At 39.1% G+C, this 23,572-nt stretch overlaps 1 protein-coding gene across 11 annotated transcripts in view; it reads right to left on the reverse strand.

Moving 5' to 3' along the window:
- The window catches only part of ctnnd2b (catenin (cadherin-associated protein), delta 2b), a 178,340-nt gene that overhangs the window by 138,011 nt on the left and 16,757 nt on the right, over positions 1-23,572 (reverse strand). For all 11 annotated transcript variants that reach the window (XM_042428429.1, XM_042428440.1, XM_042428435.1 and 8 more), the window contains one exon: positions 3,510-3,646. In XM_042428429.1, the coding sequence (XP_042284363.1) occupies positions 3,510-3,641 (132 nt within the window). In that variant the 5' untranslated portion in view covers positions 3,642-3,646. Of the gene's footprint in view, positions 1-3,509; positions 3,647-23,572 lie in introns of those variants that run through there.

Genomic DNA, 23,572 nt, shown 5'->3' on the forward strand with positions numbered 1-23,572 from the left:
TTCTCTTTCCCATTCGTGCTTGCACCTTGCTCACGCTCTCTGTCTTTTCCTCTCATCATTTTAAAAATGAGTTAGGAAGCTGACAACAAGTCTAACTTTACTTTCAATGTTACCAAAGGAAGAGAAATGTCCTACCCTCATCCTAGTAATGTTGTTGTACCAATCATTTCGTCTGATTTCATAAGGAATCTGACCCAGTGGCAGCATTTAGAATAACTATACAGAAATAGCCAATCTTCTCGCTGATGGTCTTATTTGCTTATGTAGGTCATATAGAGCCAGCAGAGGCATCAAGAGACTGTTTCATAACCTGTTAAAGTTCCGTGTAGTAACTTTAGCAGTGATGATTCACTCTATAGTTTGGTTAATTTGGTCTCGACCAAGGAAAAAAATGATATGACAAAATGATGATGACACTGATACAAGTAAATATGAAGTCATTTGGACTGATGACTCATTGAATAGGCAGTTTAGGCGATGGTCATTCTGTATTATCAGTGGTATATGGACCCATGGTGGGAAATCAAATTGCATACACTGTTATGTGTTTATTTACGGATTATAAGCATTAATATTCAGGACTGCAACTCAACCTCATGTTATGAATAATGATGAACAGGATGAAAAAGAAGCATATTGTGGCAAAATATTATGTGGGGTTAAGACACAAGCACAACACACCCTGGTTTTAACTCATTTTCAATTTCTGAAGTATCAGGAGAAATTCACTTTTATGGTGCCTTCGCACCACACCAGAGTCCGCTTGGAAGTGACACCAGATTTTGATTGACAGCTATTTTTCAGATTTAAAGCACCCATAATAAATTAACTTTATTTAGCATGTTACAACATGATTCAAAACTTTCACACAAATTCACACAAATCTTGTTTCAAATTTTGTTACACAATTCAAAATATGTCTGTTGTTGCTTTCCTGAGTGGCCGTTTCCTTATTTAAAGAAACTATAAAACCAATCAGAGCCCTTCTGCGCGGACTAGCTGGTGGGTTGGTTAAAGAGTAAGTTAACACCAGGTTAAGAAGCAGTGCTTTGCTGCACTCTTTGGTTGAAAGTTTCAACCCAACATTACTGTTGGGTGTGGTGGGGAGGGTGCTTTGTTGCACCTGCAACCACACTCAACAGTGATGTACACCACTGCAGCAAAATGAGAAGTTAAACCAATGGTGGTCGGCAAAATCAAGATTTTGATGGGGTCTTACTCCACAGAGAACAACTCAACACCAGCTGTTTGTGTTCATCTCCAGCGATTTAATTCTCACCATTATCAAAAAATGTGGTGTAGTAGTGTACTCCAGGGTGTGTCTCACAGTTAAGAGTTAGGACCACCACCACCCAGGGCTCAGAGGTGCTGCAGGTTTGAAACACAGCAGCTTTTAAGCCTGCTAATCTTTAAATCAGTGACATTAATAAACTGTATCAGATTCAAACGGATCAGTGCAACTTAAAATTTTAACACTCACATGAGGGTTGGAAATGGATTGGAAAGCATCAGAATTGTCTTTCTCAGAGTAATAGATTTGAACTGATATGACCCATATGAGTGATTTAAGAAAATTTGTGGCCTTCATCAATTTTCTGATACTTAGAATTTTATCTTAGGTACAAAGGGAATTTACAGCTTCTGTCACAAACAGACAGTCTCTGCCTTTCTTCACAAGGGGAAAACACTTGTTTGACTTAATGTAATTATTTAATAATAATCTGAATGAATTTGGAGTTTAAATGTGATACTGGAATCAACTTAAATAAAACATATAACTAAAAGAAACTTAATGCAAAATTAATATTCTGTTCAACATATTATCATCATGGCTGCCAGTTTACTGAGAGGGTTTTTAGATTTTAACTGGTAGATTCTGATGCAGCAACTTATGCATTTGAGACCTTTTTTAGCATCTAACTTCATGTCAAAGCATTCCCTCTTTATTCCTGTCACACATCAGAGAGCTGCTCCGATGACACTTCTTTGGCAGCTGGATTCATATTTTATAATTGTTTCGGGTCCCTGACTACTGACACACCCACATTTGTAAGATTTTGGCTGCTGATTTCTGACAGCAGGACTTGAAGCTTCTTGTTGTGAAATTCTTGTTTTTACTCTTTGGTAACATATTTGTTAATGAAACTTGCCCACAAATATAGCAGAACATGGAACCTTATGTGGACATTTTAGGAGTGTTGATTATACTACAATCTGCAACAATGTGTGAATAAGAGAACACCACCAAGAAACTTGAAGCAACCATTGAAGCTGCTTTTACTTATAACATCATAACGCAACGGGCAAATTAGGCTAAATAGCCCAAAAACAATTAATGATAACGTGGCAAAACAAAAATGAATGAAAAATCAGTTAACTAAAAAATGGATTTACACATAATGGTTAATTAAGGTTAATAAAGGTTTGTGAGGAGGCTATATCATCCTCACACTTTGAGACATTCAGCACCTTGACTGTGAATTTTCCACAGACAGCTTTCTTGCACTTCAGGCACCTGGCAAAGTTTTTTTTACAGGTCATTCTTCTCTGCTCTATTTATAATTTAATTATGACTTGACGTAGTTGTCAGATCACACCCTCCAGTGAATGCCATTGCCTGGCAACTTGAAATGTTTAAACATAAACCAAGCAGAAATAAATGCATTTCATATACAGGTAAATTTTACCTGGTGGCAGTTATGGGTATAAATGCCTGTGTTTTTGATCTGGATTCATTTTCACTATTTTTAACAATAGGTGGTGCTACACAACATTATTTTAGGAGAAGTCAAAGACTGGAGGACATGAATATTTTATTAAAACATAGTAATGTACAAGTAAATTTTACCCTGTGGCGGTTCTAGTGTTAAAAGCCTGGTAATTTAACACAAATGACATAACGTATGTGACTCACTACTTCCATATGCCAACACATAGCACCTTACACTCATACAGCTACCACTCTACAAGTCAGTAAAAGTCTAAAAAGCTGCGTATCAAGGAGTCAAAAAGAGGAGTTGAAACAGACGCACATATTAAGACACCTTCTGGCAGAGTGATTAATATTTTAACCTTCATAAATACATAATGAACACCAAACACAAACTTTAGCTCTAAAGCCTAATGTTAGCTTTACTGGGGGAAAAAAAAGTGTGGGCTTTGCTTCGTCATGCACAGTATCTCCAACGAAGCTGCTCAGACTTTTGACAAAATGTGTGGAAATGATGCATCCCACCACATGAGATTATTTTCAAAATTACACTGAGCAGCTGTAGCCTAAGGGTCTCTGCTAACGGATCAAAACGTGGTGACACATTTGTGACACGTTAGCTCAGATGGGCATTCCATCATTTGTGTTTACTGTTGACTGTCGCATTGTCTCACCCTGAAAGGACTGGAGGAATAATCCTCACTACTTTCTGGTGTTCATGTTTCATTAATAGTGACAACTCTCTGTATGTTAAGTGCACACACACACACACACACACACACACACACACAGTTCTAACCTGTTCCTTGACGGAGGCGAGGATGGCGGAGGTGGTTTCAGACTCGGAGCCGTCTCCGTTGGAGGCGTTGAGGACGGGGCTCAACATGGCGGCAGCGCTGGCGGTGTCAGACGCCACCTCAGGCACTGGCATACCTCCTGGAAAACAAGGGAACATGCAACTCTTTTACTATTATTACACACGCTAAGATGCCAACATTTAGGTTGAGTGACTGTCACACCCACACTCTCCTACACTCTTGCACACACACAGATATGAACGTTAGAGTGAAGGCGGAGGTGATGAGAGATGCACATGAGAAACCACACATATTGCACTGACATAGTGGGGTTATAACAAAATATACAGTCACTTACAAACCTGCTTGTTAATACTCTTTTATATTTCGATACAAGCCTGTAGATGTACAATGCAATAGCCGTTAAGTGTTTTGATCACATAATAATTCTTAAACTATTGGATTATGTTCTATTTTCTTTTTGACTTATTCATGTTCAGGGTCACTGAGTGCTGGAGTCTGTCCCAGCATGCATTTGGCAGAGGGCAGTGACACAGCCTGGACAGGTGCACCAGTACATCTTTAGAGCAGGAAATCTAGGCCATGAGAAAGCGAGCTGGCAGACCGCCCAGAGGTAATATTAACCAAACTACTAGTGTTAGCAGTACATCGAGCAATAGCAGCAGCACTGCTAGCAGAGTTAATAGTGGTAACATCAAAGTAGTAGTAAAGTGGTATCACTCAGAAAGTTTGTGACAACACAAGAATGTATAATTGCACTACAGAGCATATTGATTGATAATGGACCAACAATGCCATTTCCAGCTCTCCTGAGAGCAGATGTGCACTTTATGAGATGTGCCAAAAGGTACTTTTATGGCACAAATGTGCAGCTACAGTCATCTGTACCAGGGGCAGTATAAAATAATATACAGCACATAAAGTACTGCCAACACAACAGCATTTTACTTCATAGTAAAGCTCTTTATTTTCTGACAGTAATCCTTTTAGTAGTAGAAATAGAAAAAAAATCAAAGCTACTACTCAGCTTGTGCAAGTGGTAGCAATAATTAAGTAATCCAGTTTTTGGTAGAATTTAAAGGATAACGCTGGGGATATTCTACATTCTGAAAGACCCATCTGCATGTCACCCAGATTTGGGCAACAATGGCACAGAGAAATAAGATATATCAGGCTTTGGATAAACAATTATTGACAATAAGAAAATAATCTAGAATCAAGATCATAAGCCTTTTCCTTTAAGCGCTCCCATGACAGATGTCCAATGGAAATTTTCCTTCGGCATTTGATAAAGAATATATGTTCTGCAGTGAAAAAAGACTTATGACATACACATATTTTAACATTATAATCTCTATAAAGAACCATATCTGTATTACAATAATATAAAACTAATATGATGATAGCTTAAAAATTCACAGCTGAGATATTAATGTGTGATTTTTTACTCCACAGAATTAAATATGACATATTTAAGCTTGTGTTAACCACAGAGACACAGATTTTATGCATAATTTTTAAAAAAGCATTGGAAATCTGGCAAAGGAAGCTCAAATCCTTCTTGATGTCACAACTGCAAACTGTCAACCTGATAGCATTTGATGTGCTAGTTGCAGTGCTGATAGTAGTAGTGGTAGTAGTATATTAGTAGCAGTAAATTTTATTTTATGCCATTAAATAACAACATCACATCAGAAGAAATCAAATGCGATATTAACATTTTAATTCAGTCAAACCTACTATCAGAAAGCGAGTATCAGAGTACTAGCGAGCATCAGAGAGAATGGCATACACGCACACTCACACACACACACACATACACACACACAATGCCATGCGTCATCCTGTATTTGACCAAGCGTAGGAGGACACGGGCTTCACATGTGCCATGTAATCCTGATACAGCACAGAGCTGGTGTAACGGCTACATCAGCCAGCTTTAGACACTGATGAAAGGCTTGTCATGAGGAATCTGCCACACACACACACACGCACATAAAAAGGCCGGCTGTCGGCATGAGGCAGCACCAGCGTAGCGTCGAGGTGGAGTGGAGCCTGGGAGAAGAGTGGAGGGTTGAGAGCGGAAAGGAGGAGTGAGATGGATAGGTGAAAGGAAAAGAGGAATGAGAACGATAGCGCGGAGAGGGAGGCGAGGTGAGGAGGAAAAGAGTGATACAAGAGGAGGAGGAGGAGGAGGACGGTGATAGGAAGAGAAGAGAGGAGAACTATTCTTGCATGCTGCTAGGCAACAATCTCTGGTCACTGAAGGCTGCTGATATGGCTGACCTGGCTTTACTTGTCTTCCATTTTGGAGAGAGTTCCTCTTCCTCTCTACCTATATATCCCTCATCACTGTTTCAAAACTTCAATTTTTCATCACTACCCACCCTGCTACTTACGCTACACCCCTTTCTCCTCCTTTCCTCCGCTACATCCTCCTCTTCCTTCGTGCTGCCTCTCTGCCTCTACACTTTCTCTTCCCTCCTTCCCTCTCTCTTGCCCACTTCTCTTCACTTGACCTATTTTCAGCATTTTCTTTTCAGCGCATTTCTGCTTTATTAGGCAGCATCCAGCGGAGGGTGACAGGAGGAGGATGACCTGAAAGGTTGCAGGTTGGGTTTAAACTTGCAATGCTACAGTGCACCTGAGCTCTCCTTGCAAACCCCCACCCTACCCCACCCCCCACCTCCCCATTCTGAGTGTGTACCTCACCTCATGAACACTCGCCTGCTTATCTGGCCTCGTGACACCGCTACATGCTTCACATTCTTCACGCCATCCTCTTTTCTCTTTCCATTTTTTCTGGGTTTTTAACTCTCCAGCTGTGCGGTCACAACTGCATACAGCAGCATTATCATGCTCTGGCATGTGTCCTCCATCCTTCTCTCCCTCCCTTTCCTCTCTTATCTACCTCACTGCCCACTTATACTTCCTTCCTCTGTGCCTCTATCCCTCCGGCTCCTCCTCGCCTCTCCTCTATGCTCTGTCTGTTGTCAAAACACACGCAGTGGCATCACTCTCATTCTCACCTCTACTCATCCGAATCTGTCTCTATCCCTCTCATTATGCATCGTGGTGACTGTGGTAGCCTGAGAAATTTGTCAGTCATGAAAAAGCTAACCCTAAACATAAGCTTTTGTTTTTAAGCTTTAAAGGCAGACCATGCAACTTTTAACTGAATGGTGACCTCTGTGGCCATATGTGGTAATTACAAGTTAGAAGCACATGGAATTTCACTTAATTTCTTCATATTCTCTTGTGTCAGCTGCTTGAAAGACATCATAGGTGAGTTGGCTGAGATTAAGGATGACATGTGAGTTTAGATCTTGTTTTATTTTAGTGATAAAACCACTAAAATATTTATCTGTGAAAGGCTAAAACATAGTGAACAGTAGTACAAGCAGAGAAGAGTGATAAAGTCAGCAAATTGAAATGTTAAGCAATATGTGTCTGGCGTTTGCTAACATAAACTAACATTAATCATTAAGCTACTGGTCATAGCAAACCAAGTGAGGCTGTGGCTGCAGCAAAACCCCTGAGTATACTGATTTGAGCATGTGTGTGTTTTATTTCTAATAAATTTAAAGTTCCCTCCACTCAATAATGTGTTTTGCTTATTGTTACTTCACTTGGATGTTTGAGCTTCACTGTGCAGAATGACGTATGTGCAGAGTTTGACACTAGAAGGCTGTTTTTAAATTCTGCTGAAGGTGGAAAGTTTAATGCGTGTACCTACGAGCATGATTTGTGACATCACAACTAGTTTGGGAGCCAATCATAGTCCAGAATGTAAACTACACAAATGTGACGTGAAAAGATGAAGCCTCCAGAGCACAAACACTGAGAATAGACTTTGAGTGAAGTAGGAGACATCTTGTGTCCAACAGTTAAACTTCTGAAATGAACAATATTTGCATATTTATAGATTCTGGATTTTTCATCAAGGGGGAAAGAGTAGATATAATTTTAAGAATTTTGAAGTTAACTGAACTTCTTTTGTGCAAAACCAATATCAGAAACAAATTATTATGCTAAGCACAAGTCTTAAAACGTGTCTGGGGGGGATTTTATAACTTTTTATTTGAAAAAGAAAGATTGCGTACTTTCTTCCATTAAAAGTTATATATATTGTTTTGCTTTAAAGCCACTGAAAAGCTTTCTCAGTTTCTCACTTTGAGTGATGGAGTCAGCATTTTCTGCCAAAGTCAGAACAATTTTGGTTGTTTCACAAGTGTGAGTGTCTTTGTATTTTTCTCTGTGCTCCTCTCACTGGTTTGAAATGGGCGAGGCTCAGTTGGAAAAAGGTAATGTTACAAACTTGCGTGCAGCAATCAACATCTATTTAAATCAAAATCTGATGACCGGTGGTGGGTATTACTCATGCTCCTAGGTCACTGTCAATCAAATCTGATGACTTTGTGACTGTTTTAGTGTCTTGTGGAAAAAAAAATCTTTGATTTCAAGAGAGAAGTTTTCCAAGTTGCTTCAATACAATCAGAGTTTTCTTTGATCCAGCATCCACTGTAGACACTGCATAGATGCGTGACTCATGCAGTGTTAATACAAAGGAGATCGGCCATTCTACCACCAGCCACATAACTGTTATATAAAAAGTGGGGCAACAGCAACATCGCCCTTAACCAAAAGTATTTTTAAGTACTGACATTTAGATTCTTAGATTGTCATGTGTTACTGCCTGCTCCCTTCTGTGGACTATATTCACAGTATGACAAGTGTACGGGCAGAGCTATGCCTTATCACTGTCCCTCACATTACTGTATGATGTTTGCAGCACACCGTATTCCATTATTGCTACTGTCAAATCCATTTATTCATTAACCAACGTTATGTGTTTATTTAGTCATGATTGCAAAACCATGCTGTACTCCTGTTTTTCTGTATGGTTCGGTGTAGATTGCTGTTTTCACTAGACAAACACTTCTGGCAGGCAGCACTGTTATAGAGCAAGAAAACAACCTGCAGACTGAGATTAAACTTCAGTGGAAGTAAACTCAGGGTAGGTAACATTAGATAAAAGATCAAGTTCTCCAAATGCTGCATTTTTGGGGTCTGAAAGGCAATTTAGTACGGATGGAAGGTCAAAACAGAGTCCTTGCCTCCTTAAAACTCAAGTAAGATACTGTATTTAGAAGTTATTTTTAGTCACACTAACGGTGTGTCCACCACTTTGGTTCTGAATGAAATATCCCAACAACCATTGGATGGATTGAAATTTTGACATTCATAGTCCCCAGACAATGCAGCAACTATACTGATGTCCTCACTTGCACCACACTGAGGTGTACATGTGTTTTTTAGTGAAATATCTAAGTGACAGCTATTGGATATATTACCATGACATTTGCTGGAGACATTCATGTTCCATCCAGAATAAATTGTAATAACCTTGGTGATGGGGGGCATTAGTTAGCACTGTTGTTTCACAGCAACAAGGTTCTGGGTTTAAACCCACTGGCCGGCTGGGCCTTTTCTGTGTGGAGTTTGCGTGTTCTCCTCGTGCCTGCATGGGTTCTCACTGGGTTCTCCTGCTTCCTCCCACAGACCATGAACATGTAGGTTAGGTTGATAGGTGACTCTAAATTGCCCGTAGCTGTGAATGTGAGTGTGAATGGTCGTCTGTCTCTATACTATATGTTAACTCTGTACATAATTGTCAACCTGTCCAGCAAATGTTAGCATGCAACACAAGATGGTGAACATGGTAATACCAGCTAAACAACAACATGTTAGCATTGTCAATGTGAGCATGATAGCATGCTGATGATAGCACTTAGCTCAATTATAGCTTCACAGTGCTGCTAGCATGGCTGAGGACTCTTGTATATATATAATTTGAGTTTATCCTGTACAAACACGTTATTTTGTGTTTGTTACTGCACCAGTGTTACAAATTCCTCTACACTAATGTAATGAAGTTCTTATTCTTTACTCTGCATGAATTCCCTCTATACTTTGTTGGCGAGGATCCGTATGGATGAAACATTTCACATGACTCTACATTCAAGCTTGAACATGATCAGAGAACTGGATCAGAGAGCAGAGGAGGGTGCCCAGTGGCCCAATTTGCCTATAGAACAAAACAAGAGAGAAGCTCGGGTTTTGACTGTGCAGATAGGGCAGTCAGCCAAATATAGGTCAAGTCAACAGACCGTGTCCAAGCGCTCATCATACAACTGACCAGTACAAAGCAGCTTTCCCCAATAACAGCCGTCAGAACTAGGTTATGGAGGCCCACAGCCCAGCTAGAGACAAGACTTTGAATATGGATTAGGCCTAGAGGCTTTATTTCACTGAAGTATAATCTTGGATTTTTAGGTCTATATTTCAGCGCCGTAATGCAGGGGTATTTAGACCCGCATTTCAAAGCAGTAATCTCTGATATTGCTGTAACGTTGTAAATGCAGCTCATCACGCTATGATTGACATGGCTGACATGAGGAATATCAAGCTTAATCTTTTGACCCTTTAAGCTCATTAGTCAGGTCTGAGACAGGCATGTTTTGGTGAAGATGGAACTCATCACAGAGCAGCAGCAAATCAGCTGGAAATGTTATTTTATGGAAGTTATGGATGTTTGTGTGTTTACTTGCATGCATGACTGTATTCCTGTATACATGTGTGTACATAGAGCACTGGAGAATGTTTGTGTGTGTGTATATTTGTGTGTGTGTGTGTCCCTTCTGGGATGTGAGTGTTTGTTATGTGTTTGACGGGCAGTCCCTTGTTGCCTCATTAAAACTTGCTGCAGTATTTTGTTTTGGCTTCACCAGTCATCTGTCCCTTTGTCTAGACCCTGTGCCCACAACTCGCCTTTCAAATTAACAACACTTTAACACTCACATTAACAATGTAATTAGTGCTGTCTGTGTCTCATTGTGTATTTATTGAGACCCAGAGTCCACAGTGGAGATACGTCTTTAATTTTTTTTTTTTTTTTCTGTTTGCGGTGTTACCCTTAAGAGTTCTGTGATGCATGCATGATTTTCTTTCAACCTTGTTTTCTGAAAAAGCAGAGTGAATTAGCCAAGCTAAATTAAACATGGGGTATTGGGATTTGAAGTTGGCATGTAAATCCTCTGATCTGTGTTCTGCATTGACTGCTGAACATAACAGTCAGGAACAACAGTCAGTGCAAAGAACTCTTATCAAGCGTATAATGGTAGCCTTTTAGATGATGAAATTAAGTTACATTAAGTTAAACAGATTTTTATGTCTACTAACTGCTGATGCCAGGAACCATCTGCTTCATTAACAGAATAAAAGTTGTCCTATCAAACAGCAACTCCATCTCATAAAATGTATTTACTACTAATTTGCTTTGCAAAATTCCTTTTGGAGGAAATATAATTGCTGGTGGGATTACATTCACTGGCACTGTTTTTTTTTCCCAAATCCAGCAAGTGTGACATTCTTAAAGCTGCACCAATCAATATTTCATGTTAACACTGGATCAAATGATCAGGTGAAATGTGAAAGAGGTCGCTTGTAGAGACAAACTCACGTAGAATAATAACTCAACTCTGCAGTCTGTTAGGAGCATTTTAGCATCTTTCATTTCATTGTTTTGACATTTTGCATTTAAAGGCCCTACACACTCTAACAGGTGTTTTCAATTACTGCTGATTAGATCTCTGCTCAGATTAAAGGTTAGAGGTGCTATGATATGAGCAAGGCTGGATTACCAAATGGGCAAAGTGGGCAACTGCCAAGAGGCCCAGACCCCCAGGGACCCAAAAGCCTCTGGTTTACTCCATATTATTTGGGGCTACATAGTTTAATTAATTGCAAATTTGTTTGAAATTTAAACCACTGAAGTACATTATGAATGATGACAGGTCCATCCTCCATCTTCAAATGACTTGTTTTGTCTGACAAACAGTCAAAACCCAAAAGATGTTGAGTTTACTATCCTGGAAAATTATCAAATGTTCACATTTGAGAAGCTGGTACCAGTGAATTTTTGGGCCTTTTTTGCTTAAAAAATGATGTAAACAATTACGAAATTATTAATTATAAAATTGTAGCCAATTCATTTTCTGTCAGTTGACTAATCAATTAATCATCTAATCATTTCAGCTCTGGAGTACTATCATGTGTAGTGGGGGTCAGTAGGGGCCCAATAACAAACCTGCATCCCAATAGGAGGTTAACACGGCCATGAGTGTGAGGTAACTGGACTCCATGTACCAATAAGAATGATAAAGGTGCAATTTGAAAGTGAGGGAGATGTCACTTAAATGCAGTCAATATACACAACACAATCCTGACAACAAGTCTAATGAGCCAAAATAAGTAATCACCTGTGTGGGTGGACCATATGCAAGGTCGTTAGATTGAATGATATCGACAGACTTCTTTTTTTACTACAAAACTGTCAAAGCCAGACAATGGCAGATGGCATTATGAGCATCATTAAGGGTTTATTACCCATCAACCAAATTTATGCATGGTAAAAGTCCAGCTGCTAATGGACATTTATAGTAAGCACATTCACTGATACACACAGAATCATAAATCTATTGTACTGAAATAGAGTTCATCCCTCTGAATGTTACTTAAAGACAGCAGCTTTGATGACAGGCAATTAAGAGGCGACTGGCCACAATAAATATCTATTATTTAATAGAATGTATTATTAAAAGCATCAAAGCACAAAGACAGTAACACTACAGGGAAAACACTTCCCCAACCACTTCAGAGAGCTGCTGCTGTGTTTTTGTTTTACTGCTTGGATGTCTGGCTCACTGAATATGGATCACAATTCAATTGACTCTGAATGATTGCGTTTTCATTTCAAGCGGCTATATCTATTTTGGGTGCACATGCTAATGATGTTCACTGTTTGTTTGCATGTGATAAAAGGTACTGCTGATTATGTAATCAAAATATCTATAGTGCAAGTTCCAAGGGCAACGAATAAGCTCAATAATAACACAGAGGGTATTTTACTTTGATATTCTTTCTCTTTCCCAGCAGAGTCACGCTCACATTGGCCAGGGTTTTGTTTTCTATCATTAACATATACCTTGTAAAATACTGTAGAGTGACTGCTTGCCATTGTACATTTGCAACTAACAAAAGAAGCTTTAAATAGTCGTCTTACAGTAGGTTTTGTGGTAGGACTAAAGGCCTGAATATACTCCCAAGAGGACGTGTAAATGGATACCTGCAGACACCATGGACGTGTAGTAGTTCTGTTTATACTACTTTCTGGAGTCCACTTGGAGGACGTGTTCCGGACATGCACAGTAGATCAGCATCTATAGGAGGACGTATGGATGGTATGTTGTGACTGCACAAACAAATTGGAGGTATGCAGATGTCTACACAGAGCCTAAAGGTACACCCTCTGATGACGAAATTTATATCACATGGACCCTCACATCCTCGTGGATGCGGAAGGTATAATTTCAGTTTAAGGTGCTGAGGGATGACAGAAGCTTAATGATGGTCTTTAAGGTTTAACAGAACAAAACATTACTGCTAATGTGGCTGATTAGACTTGGTAACAACCACATTATTAGCACATAACAGAGAACTGTAAAACCAAAGTGAAGAACCAAACTGCACACAGTTTAGAGAAGAATATCACATAGAATTGCAGCTACACTTGGACGGATGCAAACGATATTTCTGTGATTGGGGCACGTGGCAGGGACAGTTTCCTCAGTGCCAACGGCACCACAATCCGCACCGCAGAGAAAGCCAACATTGATTAGCCTGGTTCCAGACCTCAGAATCACTGCTCAACAATGTCACGTTTGTTCAGCAATTCAAACAGGTCTGGTGTTGTGCTCATTGATGGCTGTTTCTGTCTTTCGAAGAAACAGTCGAACAGTCACATTTTTGGGGTCAGGATTAATAATGGGTATATTTGCCTACAGAGGTAGCAACCAAGCTACACCCATGAAAAACTGCTGAACTAAAATAGCGACACAAAGTTTCTTATATCATTAGGCTAGACACAATATCAAAAGGCAGCACTGTATTTATCATATCATCAGCACAAGAACGGGCATTGTTAGTATTGTGATAATACCAAACATTTGACTATGAATGTGGCTGGTATTACCAGTCCAGAAATCCTAGAGTACCATAGTGTAACAAAACTTGTTTGAATGCACTAATTCTACACCTTAAATATTGTTGTTTTTCATAACATTGAAAGGTGGACTTCAACCTCAGGAAACAGTTTTTCCTTCCTTGTGTTTTATCTGCCAGAGACAAAAGAACAAAACATCTGATAATCAGAAGGAATGTGGATTACGATGTGCTTAAAATGTGCAAAAAAGGAGCAAACTGAAGCCTATGTGGAGTAAAAATTTCTCTGTATTCATGATTCCCAGAGGAGGATCCCTAATAACACCTAAACTTTTGTCTTGAGTCAGGTAAAAACTTGAGTAAAGTTACTGAGCACACTTAACAATCCTCAGTGGACAAACCATTTATGTTTTGGATCTCCCAAGAGCGTTCCTGTTGTGACCCCTGACCCCAAAATGGCAACATTGTACACAAGATACTGTATCTCATAATCTAATGGGCAGATTGCTAAGAAATTTGCTGAGCATATCCATGTTAGTTTGCTGAGGAGGTTCCCTGGTGCCACACTCAGGACAGAATCTACTCATTTGATCCCACTGCTCAAATTGCAAAATCATCAGTTTATTGTTCCTTCCCCCAAAAATTCATATGGAGGGATGTGGGGAAAAATACATTGCTAGCAGGCCTTTAGTACTCGGGTCTTAGGTGGAGTGGTGCATGTGCCTACAGCATCTTCTGATATTAACTTTCTCAGGAAATTAACAATATTCTACTGTGAAGTTGTGCTCACTGCCAGCCTCCCAATTAATAACAGTCACATTAATAATTACAAGAGAATGGTTAGCATAAGGAAGAAGCAGGATTAACAGTGAATCTCAGGGATTTAGCAAACCTATTTAAAGATCCCCTCCAGACATGTTTTAAGACATAGAAATACTCTGTTTTGAATAATAATTAGTGTCTGAGATGGATATTCCACAAAAAAGTTCATTTACCTCATTAAAATTCATAGAATTACATCTACTCCCTATCCATCATTGAAAAATCCAGAAGATATGAATATCTAATAATATATTTGTATAGCAGTTTGAATATTGGTGTTAAGACGTCTCCTACTTCACTGAAAAGTCAATTCTCAGTAAGTTTCACATTTTCACATCAAACGTTTTGATGTCACAAATCATGTCGTAGGTACACGTGTTAACTCAGATTTAAAGTGAGAAACTTCAGTGGATGAATGTGAAAACAGCCTTCTAGTGTCTCTGCACATAAATCATTCTGCACAATGAAGCTCAAACATTCAAATGAAGTAATAAGCAAAACACAGTTTTGAGTGGAGAGGGACTTTAAAATCAAGACACAGGCAATAGCATGATTTGCCAAAAGAGAAAGATGCAGGATCTCTGGGATATGTGAATGGAACATCCTTTCTGGTTGCTGTGGAGGAGCACCAAAGGGAAAACAATAAAAATCTAAAGGAAAACACTTCATACTATGAGCAGAGCTAAGACAACATCACAGCTTTTGGAGAGCACCAAGATGCTAACAACTCCAGTTAGACCAAAGCAGTGACTGTAGAATGAGATTAGCTGTGATTTCAGTGGCTTTCAACTGACAACACAATTGTACAAAGAAAGAAATCAGCTAAAAGATTCAGTAAGTGTATAAATAGTAAGTCTTTTCATAGCAAACCCCTTTTAAGGTTTTTTTTTTTTAAATCATGCCATCAGATCTCTCTACCACAAAATAGAACAGAGCAAAAAGGAGTAGTAGATCTTTAATGACATGCAAAACAAGATTTACTGTCCTACCTTATAGCAAGCCATTAGAGCTGTGTGCGTTTCACACACCCACTCACAAATGATTTGGCTGGACTGTATGACTTGCAGGGAAGCTGCACCTTGTTAAACAGTTTTATGATTCCACAGTTATGCAGTTGAAGACGCCGGTTTATTAGCTCTAAATTTAAACTTCACACAGGCTAAAATAAACATCCAACAGTGGAATTCAATTAGCAGTGTTTCTCTGTGATCTGAGTCGGCTGTTTTAATTAGTGATGCCAGTGAACGCGCTAGGGTGCACACCTCTCCAGAGGCTGGCAAAGCCTGCTCTCTCTCTGTCTCTACCTGCCCACACACACACACACACACACACACACACACACACACACACACACACACACACACACACACACACACACACACACTCTGGCCATGTGAATCCAACTAACATCTATGATACCTCACTGATTCCACCAACAAAACCCATGTAACAGGCAACATGTTTTAAACATCTTCTGACAGCCCTCAAATAGTAAAGGCTATTTCTGATTAGTATCACATACAGTATGATTCAACTTATACATACTGTATATACAGCAGACATATGTACACACACATATAAATACACCATACACGGTTACCCTCTCTACATACAAACACACTCGCCACACTTTAACCTCTCTCATTATCACCTTTTTCAGCGGGGAACTGTCAATAAACTGAAATATGAGCGTACACACACAAGCACGCACACACCATATGTTGCTCTGTAATAGTGACTGTGTCATTACAGCCAATGAAGCCTCACCTCATCACACTGAGTCAGTCTGTTGGGGACTGACTCAAATGCAATCAGGAAACATCTTGTCACAACAGCGCAAGCCTTCATCAGTGATCTGTGTGTGGTAGTGTAAAATGTTTTGATGGCGCACCTGTTAAACCACTTCCTGCATGTCTCTTTTATTGTAGTTACATTTTGCTCTCAACAAGGTCTACTGCTTCCATCTCAGCTATGGAAGGAAATAAAAATATAAGGTTAAATGTTGAATTAACATGATCACCTCAGTCACCTGAATAGTTGATTCACTTATTGAAGGCCTGTGTGATTGTTAACATGTATGCAGGTTTACCGTACAATATTTTTTATTACTGCTTCCAAAGTTATCAGGAATGTCTCCATTATCAGACACAGTGCATGACATTAATAAAGAACAAATGGACCATTTCCAGTAAACCGCCTCAATGTGAAAGGGGTCACTCTGTGTTTTTGTAGCTCACAACTTGACCAGTTCAGTCTCACTGGTCTCATCTGCAAAGTTTTAGTGAAAAAAACCATTGCAATATTAGCTTCATAAGGTTATACCATATGTCTATGTTGTGAAAAAAAAAATTAATGCAAGTTTTAAGCCCTAAGCCCTACCCCTAACCCTAAACCTAACGCTAACGCTAATGCTAACGCTAACCCTAACCCTAACAACAAACAAAAAACAACTTACTTTGACCTTTGGTCATCTATGGGAAACATGAGAAAAAGACACCAGGAAATTAATTACAATATGCATGAAAAAAAGGTTTTCAAAAAGTAAAACATAAGGGGAAGGGGGGACATGATTGCCAATTAATCTTGTGTAATTATCTATATAGATCACTGCAACATTGCTTCCTTAACAGTTCCCGTGATCAGCACACGGATGTTAAACACAGGAAGAAGGTCCTGAAGAACAGCTATCTGCCCAAATATCAAGAAGACTTTGTTACGCTAGTCCAGGTCAAACCTCGATTCATTCTCTGGCTAGCTGCTAGCAACTGTTGATTTCACTCATCCGCATCCCAGGATGCAAAGCGTTCCTGGCTATGGCTATTTACAAGTACACCTTGTAGTTGGGTCAGATTGAGGTACGATCATCTATGGATCACGTGCCCACTACAACTGCTCAAGAACCGACCGAGTATGATTGTTAAGATCTGCCCAAACGAATTGTACCTAGGGGGAAAACAAACCAGAGTCCGATTGAACCAAACTGAACAACACAAGTTTGAAAACACCAAGACAGTTAAGCATTTTTAAGATCTAGTGGGTACACACAGCTACAAAGACACGAGAATCAGGGGGATGTCTGTCACCAATACCTCCGAAGAAAAAATAACCCTTGTGCTGATTACCATAGAGAACAAGTAATCTGCAATTAACTGCAGTGTCCAATCACTCATTCAGACTTGAATGTATGAATAACCCGTTAAGTGCAATTATGTCCAAAAGATACAGATTGAGTGAAAGGCAACTGACATCCTTCATCCTCTCATATGTGAACATGTTACACCTTTTTTTTTAGACGCCCTGATGAAACTATTCAGCAAACATGAATATGTGTGTGTGTGTGTGAGAGAGAGTCTTGTTGTCATTATGGTTTGTGTTATCCAGTCTCAATATGTGTCATCTTGTATTTTACTTTGTTTCCTGTGAAGGAAGTTTGTGTATTTATAAGCCTCATGAGATCTTTTCTGTCCACCTGAACAATTTTATTTGTTTACTCATTTCCTATACATGGAAATAAAGCAGATATAAATCCCCTAGTCAATTCCCTCTCTTGCTTTTCCTCCACATTTCCCTTAATCTCCCATTCTATTTCACTCACACACACACACACACACATACACACACTGCTGTTTTACTGTACGTGTGAGGACATACTTTTGTTAAGAAGGGTTTCCATGATCACAAATCAAATTCAAGTGGCTTATTACTCTTGTATTTTGTAGCATTCAAATTATCATTTGACTACAAACTCTGCATATTCTGACTTAAGACGTAAAGCCGGTCAAACATTAAGATCATACAGGCCTCATCTTTTACTCATGATCTTGTCAAGTGAAGATATACTGAGGAAATCATTTTCAGACTGCTGTTGTACCAATGCAATTCTCAATCTCCAGGTTTATCCTCAGAGAGCTGTGGCATATTGATGAATCTGAGAATTATATTTTAGGAAAGATTTTCAAGGTCATTGTAGAAAACTTTGAATGACTTATTTTATGTTTTTATGATTCAAATCCAAAAGTATTGAGGAGGCCTGCATGTAAACTCATTTTCTAACACCATTACCTCTTACGCTATATAGCTTTATTCACTGAGCCTCACAAGCACAACCATGTATCACACATAACGGGCACTTGAGTCACACAAGGTTGTATAACTGTCACTGTAGTAGAAAACCGCCCACAATTTATCTAATTATCACTCCCGGACTGGACTGTGTGCATTTAACTGAATGACACATCTCATTACAGAACAGTTAAGGATAATGCACATCATCCAGCGCTGACAGACACAAATGAAAAGAGCTCACAAGAGCAATTCTATCAGCAGGGTCAATTTGTAATTGAATGTATACAACACATGGCCAAAAGTATGTGGACAATAAAGTAATGGTTTCTCAGTTAGGTGTAGAAGAACATGACTGGCCTGCAGAGCTGTAAACTAAAACCCATTCAACATGTTTGGGATGATTTGGAACGTTGTGGGTCTATTTTCTGCAGGAGCAACTTGGGTTTTTGAAGCATGAAAATGTACTCGTCACTGATAGCCTACATTTACTGTTAATTGAAATGCATATTTAATGACTCATTTTATTTGTTACTTTTTGTTACATTTAGTTTGACCTTTTGACTTCACATACAGATAGTACCAGTCAAAATTTTAGACAGACTTTCTCATTCAAGTGAATGTGAAGGTGTGTCCAAATTTTTGACTGGTAACGTATACCTTATCCATTGTCAATTCTCGTCTAGGTTTGTAATCATGCTTATTCCTAGTGAATGTTTTTTCTTGAGAAAAGACAATTTGGCTGTTTTAGAACACATATGTATTCCCTAGAGGAAGGTTAAAAATCTATACAGCAGCCTCCCCTCCATCCATCTTCAGCCAGGACAGACCAGCATGCATTCCCTCAACCTCCTGTCTGAGTGAACAGTTCAGGACCAGACGTGCTTTTTTAAGGGTTTTAGATGTGAAACACAAAAATTAAGTCTTAGTTTGTGGATTGTCATCACAAAACACACAGGTCCTGCTATATGCTATCTAGAAACTAGTCATAGACAGTGGCCAGGGAGCTTCACTGTGATTGGCTGTGAGTGCTGCATTGCCATGGGAGACCCCTGCTGGCTAGGAGATGGAACATCAACAGGGTAGCTGCTTGGGATAACCTCAGGCCAATGAAGGTGAGAGAGAAAGAGAGAGAAATTCGGACTATGTGGACAACACAACTGACCTCCACACACTGCAGGCCCTGCACTGTGCTTGATAAAAAGCTGGAATCAAATTGAGAAACACACACACACACACACACATATCAGCCCAGTATCCACCTTTCAGAAGCCCACAGTCTACAACAACAAAGAAAATCGCTTTGCATGTACCGAGCAGACTGTGAGTCTGATTAGTGCTCATAAAGACACGCTTCTCATGACTCAAACATCATGTAACCAGTCATCTTCAATTTGAAATGAAAGAACGCACTCCTAGGTTTCCCATATAAATTATGCCACTCTAACGAACAGGGAAATGCGGGCAATTCAGAGCTTAAGACATTAAATTTTTCATGTAGGGTAATGGCACTGCTTTGAAACCGCTGTAGAGCTCAGTGCAGACCTGCTTTACTGTAGTTTGAAAGAAAAATATCAATTAAAAAAGGATAACTCTGGCACTGATGTTGATTTTTTTTTACCTTTGAAAATATAGAAGGGGGAACCTGAGGAAAAAAAAAAAAAAGAAAAACCCAAGGCTCCACCTCTTTCAGCATACCTTCCCAGTGGGCAGCGGACAAAAGTTAAAAGAGGAGGAAAACAAACTGTTCACTCAAGGAGTAGATCCTCATCTTCATTACAAAGTAGCCCTTGTTTAACGTCTCCAAACAACAAGCCAGAGCAGCTAAAAATACGATCAACATCATGAATTATACATATCTTCCACAGATCCTCTGGGTGAGCTGCATTCGCGAGCAGCTTCACCACATGATATAATTACAGAGGTTACAACAGCGGTGATAAATACTGTGCAAAGACAAATTAAAACTCACACTGCCCTCTTCCACCCACAAAGGAATTCACACCACTTGATGACAGAAAATGTTAGACACAGTGACGAAGCTGTTCGTGAACAAGATGATTCAGGAATGCAAGTTACAGACTGAGACATTTAACTGTGTTGGTCAGACTGTAGTGTTTTGAGCATTTTATTAGAGCTTAAATCCAGAGAGTTTACATTAACATCAGACTGACAACAGGTTATTAATATCTGTATGCATTCTAATGACATACACACATCCTCCCCACTATATTTATCCTCTCAATTTTTCTTTGTCACACTTTAACCTATTTGATACATCAGGCTAGCTAATTAGAAAGTTGCAAAATTATAGATTTGTGTTGCATAGCAACAAGAATGATCTTATGCTCCTTACACCCTCTGAACTGTCCTGTCTGATCACAGTATAAGAAGCCGACCACTGTTGCTGCTGCTGACCTTGTGTTTTTATCCCCTTCATAACCCACTTGTTTAGCAAAGTGCTGCATATGTGAAACATTTACTCAGAATTGAACTTCTTATGTCGTTAATTAGCCCAAAAAACCCATTTGTCATGTGTCATACCAATCATTTTGGACATATTTGGTTATAAACCAATGTTTATTAACTAAAGTTTATGACCAAAATACCTGAAATTTTGACCCGATGAGGAGTCAGGGAACGATCAAAGCTTATCCTGTGGGGAATATGAGAGTCTGTACCAATTTTAATGGCAATCCATCCAACTGTTGTTGGGACATGTCATCAAAGTCATTAAGATTCATCCTCTGGGAAACACGAATGTCTGTACCGCATGTATCGATCTATTCATCAGATGTAGAAATATTTCACTGAATAATTGAAAACTTAAACCTGCTGGTGGCACAAAGGAAAAAGTCAGGGGATCACCAAAGTCCCTGTACCAAATTTCATTGCAATCAATCCATTCACTGAAGCTTGAACCCCCAATAGTTTAACATATTTGAAACTAAACCAAAAATGTCAACTTCATGGTGATACTAGATGAAAAGACAGAGAATCAAAGTCTTTAGGATTCTTCCTCTAGGGAAACTATAAAATGTCATCCAATATTTGTTGAGATATTGCAGTCTGGACAACAGTGGTGGATCCCCAGCAGACCGAGCAACATTACCATCCCTAGAGCCATGCTACTGGTAGTGGCAAACAGAACATTAATTGAAAACAATTTTAGCATGTGTCTTTAGTGGTTTGATGTATAGGCAATGTCAAGAGTCAATGGAGAAGAGAATTTTCTGTCTCGCAACAACAATTAGAAAATGGGACAACATCAGTTTGAGGAACAGACACTGTGTGAAGTAAGAAAAAGATGATTAAGGGCTTCATTTTCCACCACAATTAGTTACCCTGTCTGCCTTAACGGTATATAAAGAGTATACTGTATTGTTCAGTTTAAGCCATCCTGCTCACTGCAGGTTCAGTCACATCAGCATGTGGATAGTGATGTACTGCTTGAGGTTTCACTTCAAGATAATTGGAAAATGCGGCCAAAAAAAGAGCAAAATATCACTTCCTTAAAAATGTTTCTTTAGCCTGAAGACGAAATCCCTTAATTGCATTTTTATGTCAAAATTAACAAAAGACAAGGGTGATAATTATTTTTAGCTTCTTGTTTTTCAGTTGTTTTTTTTTTCAAATCAAACATTTTTCAGATTGAAAACAGTCTTGACTTGGTATTTGTGATACCGACATAAAGTGTCAAATTATTCTGTTTTGATTGCAGAATAATTATATTGTGATTACAGGGAGAAAATAAAATGATGAATAAAAATGATGTTATTTTGAGATCACAAAATCATTTTTGCCATCTCAAGGAAAGAAGCTTCTTTTGTGCAAAAGTAAACAAAACAATTAAAACTGCACACATGGCTCCTCCAGCCTTCCATAAAATCTCAAACCTTGAGATTCCAATTCAATGGAAAATTTTTAATGGTGACTGATTCACAGCTGTCCAAAGCAGTAAAAATAGTGTTCATCAATATTAAAAACACTCAAAAAAACCCCAAATTGTTTTAGGTTGAAAAGGATTTGAAAATGAGATTTTTTACAGTGTGCTTTAGCGCTCAGAGTATACTCCCCCAATGTAAGCTCAGTGCACTAATATGTCTGTACTGTGTTTGCACAATGATAGTATTGCATTAATACATAACTTAAGTCGAGCATACATTGAGGGAGAAAAAAAGTTGACCAGAGATATATTCAGCCTCAGAAAAAGTCTACAGTACAAAGGCTTCCCATTGCTATTCTCAGCACTGCGAGCATCACCATTACAACCCTAGAGCACTACTAGCACACTGGTTAGCTACTGTAGCGCCATGCATAATACATCAGCCTGACTTTGAAGGGCTTTTCTCAGAAGAAATGACATCACTGAAGAAATCGCTTATGGAAGGCAGCATCAAAGAGGTGCAACCGCCCTCGGCGTTTGCTTCAGACCATGGCTAAAGCTCAAGTCCAAGCATGAGAACAGCAGCATCAAACAGCATAGACAACTGTAATTTGAACAGCTTGAATCAAGTTATGACACTGTGAGAATCACTGAAATGTCAAGAAGGAAAGACCTGCTCAAAACTACTCGCAACTATCAGCTCTGCTTCTTCAGCATTTTTAAACTGTTAAACTAAAGAAATGTGCTTTTTATGCCTTAGAAAAACGAAGAAGAAAGACACATTTTGCATGTGTCATGCCAGGACTATTTCTTAGAGATAAGAATATTGGTTTCTTAATGGGTTTTGTATAGTAAAAGTGGCAGGCAAGGCTATTCCTTTATCAAGCATTGTAAATCAAAGTCTTCCTCCAATTCTGGTTATTTCTATCTGATGTTCTGGATATAAATAACTGGCCTGCTTGGCCTGACCGCACTGCCATGTTATGCAATTCTGGGTCACATCAATCTAAATCATCTTACAACAAACACAACAAAGCAGATGATGTCAATGATGAGTGTTTCCCAAATATTCCATCCATCTATTCATAGTCACAGTTGCCCTTATAACCCCCATTAATTTAGCATTAGCAGTGGTTATTTCTAGTGCTTATCAGGCTGTACTACAAGAGAACCAAATTACCGCTTCCAGTTGATTTTTATTCTTATTCACAG

The sequence above is a fragment of the Thunnus maccoyii genome, chromosome 12, assembly GCF_910596095.1.
Source record: "Thunnus maccoyii chromosome 12, fThuMac1.1, whole genome shotgun sequence".
Classification (NCBI taxonomy): Eukaryota; Metazoa; Chordata; class Actinopteri; order Scombriformes; family Scombridae; genus Thunnus; species Thunnus maccoyii.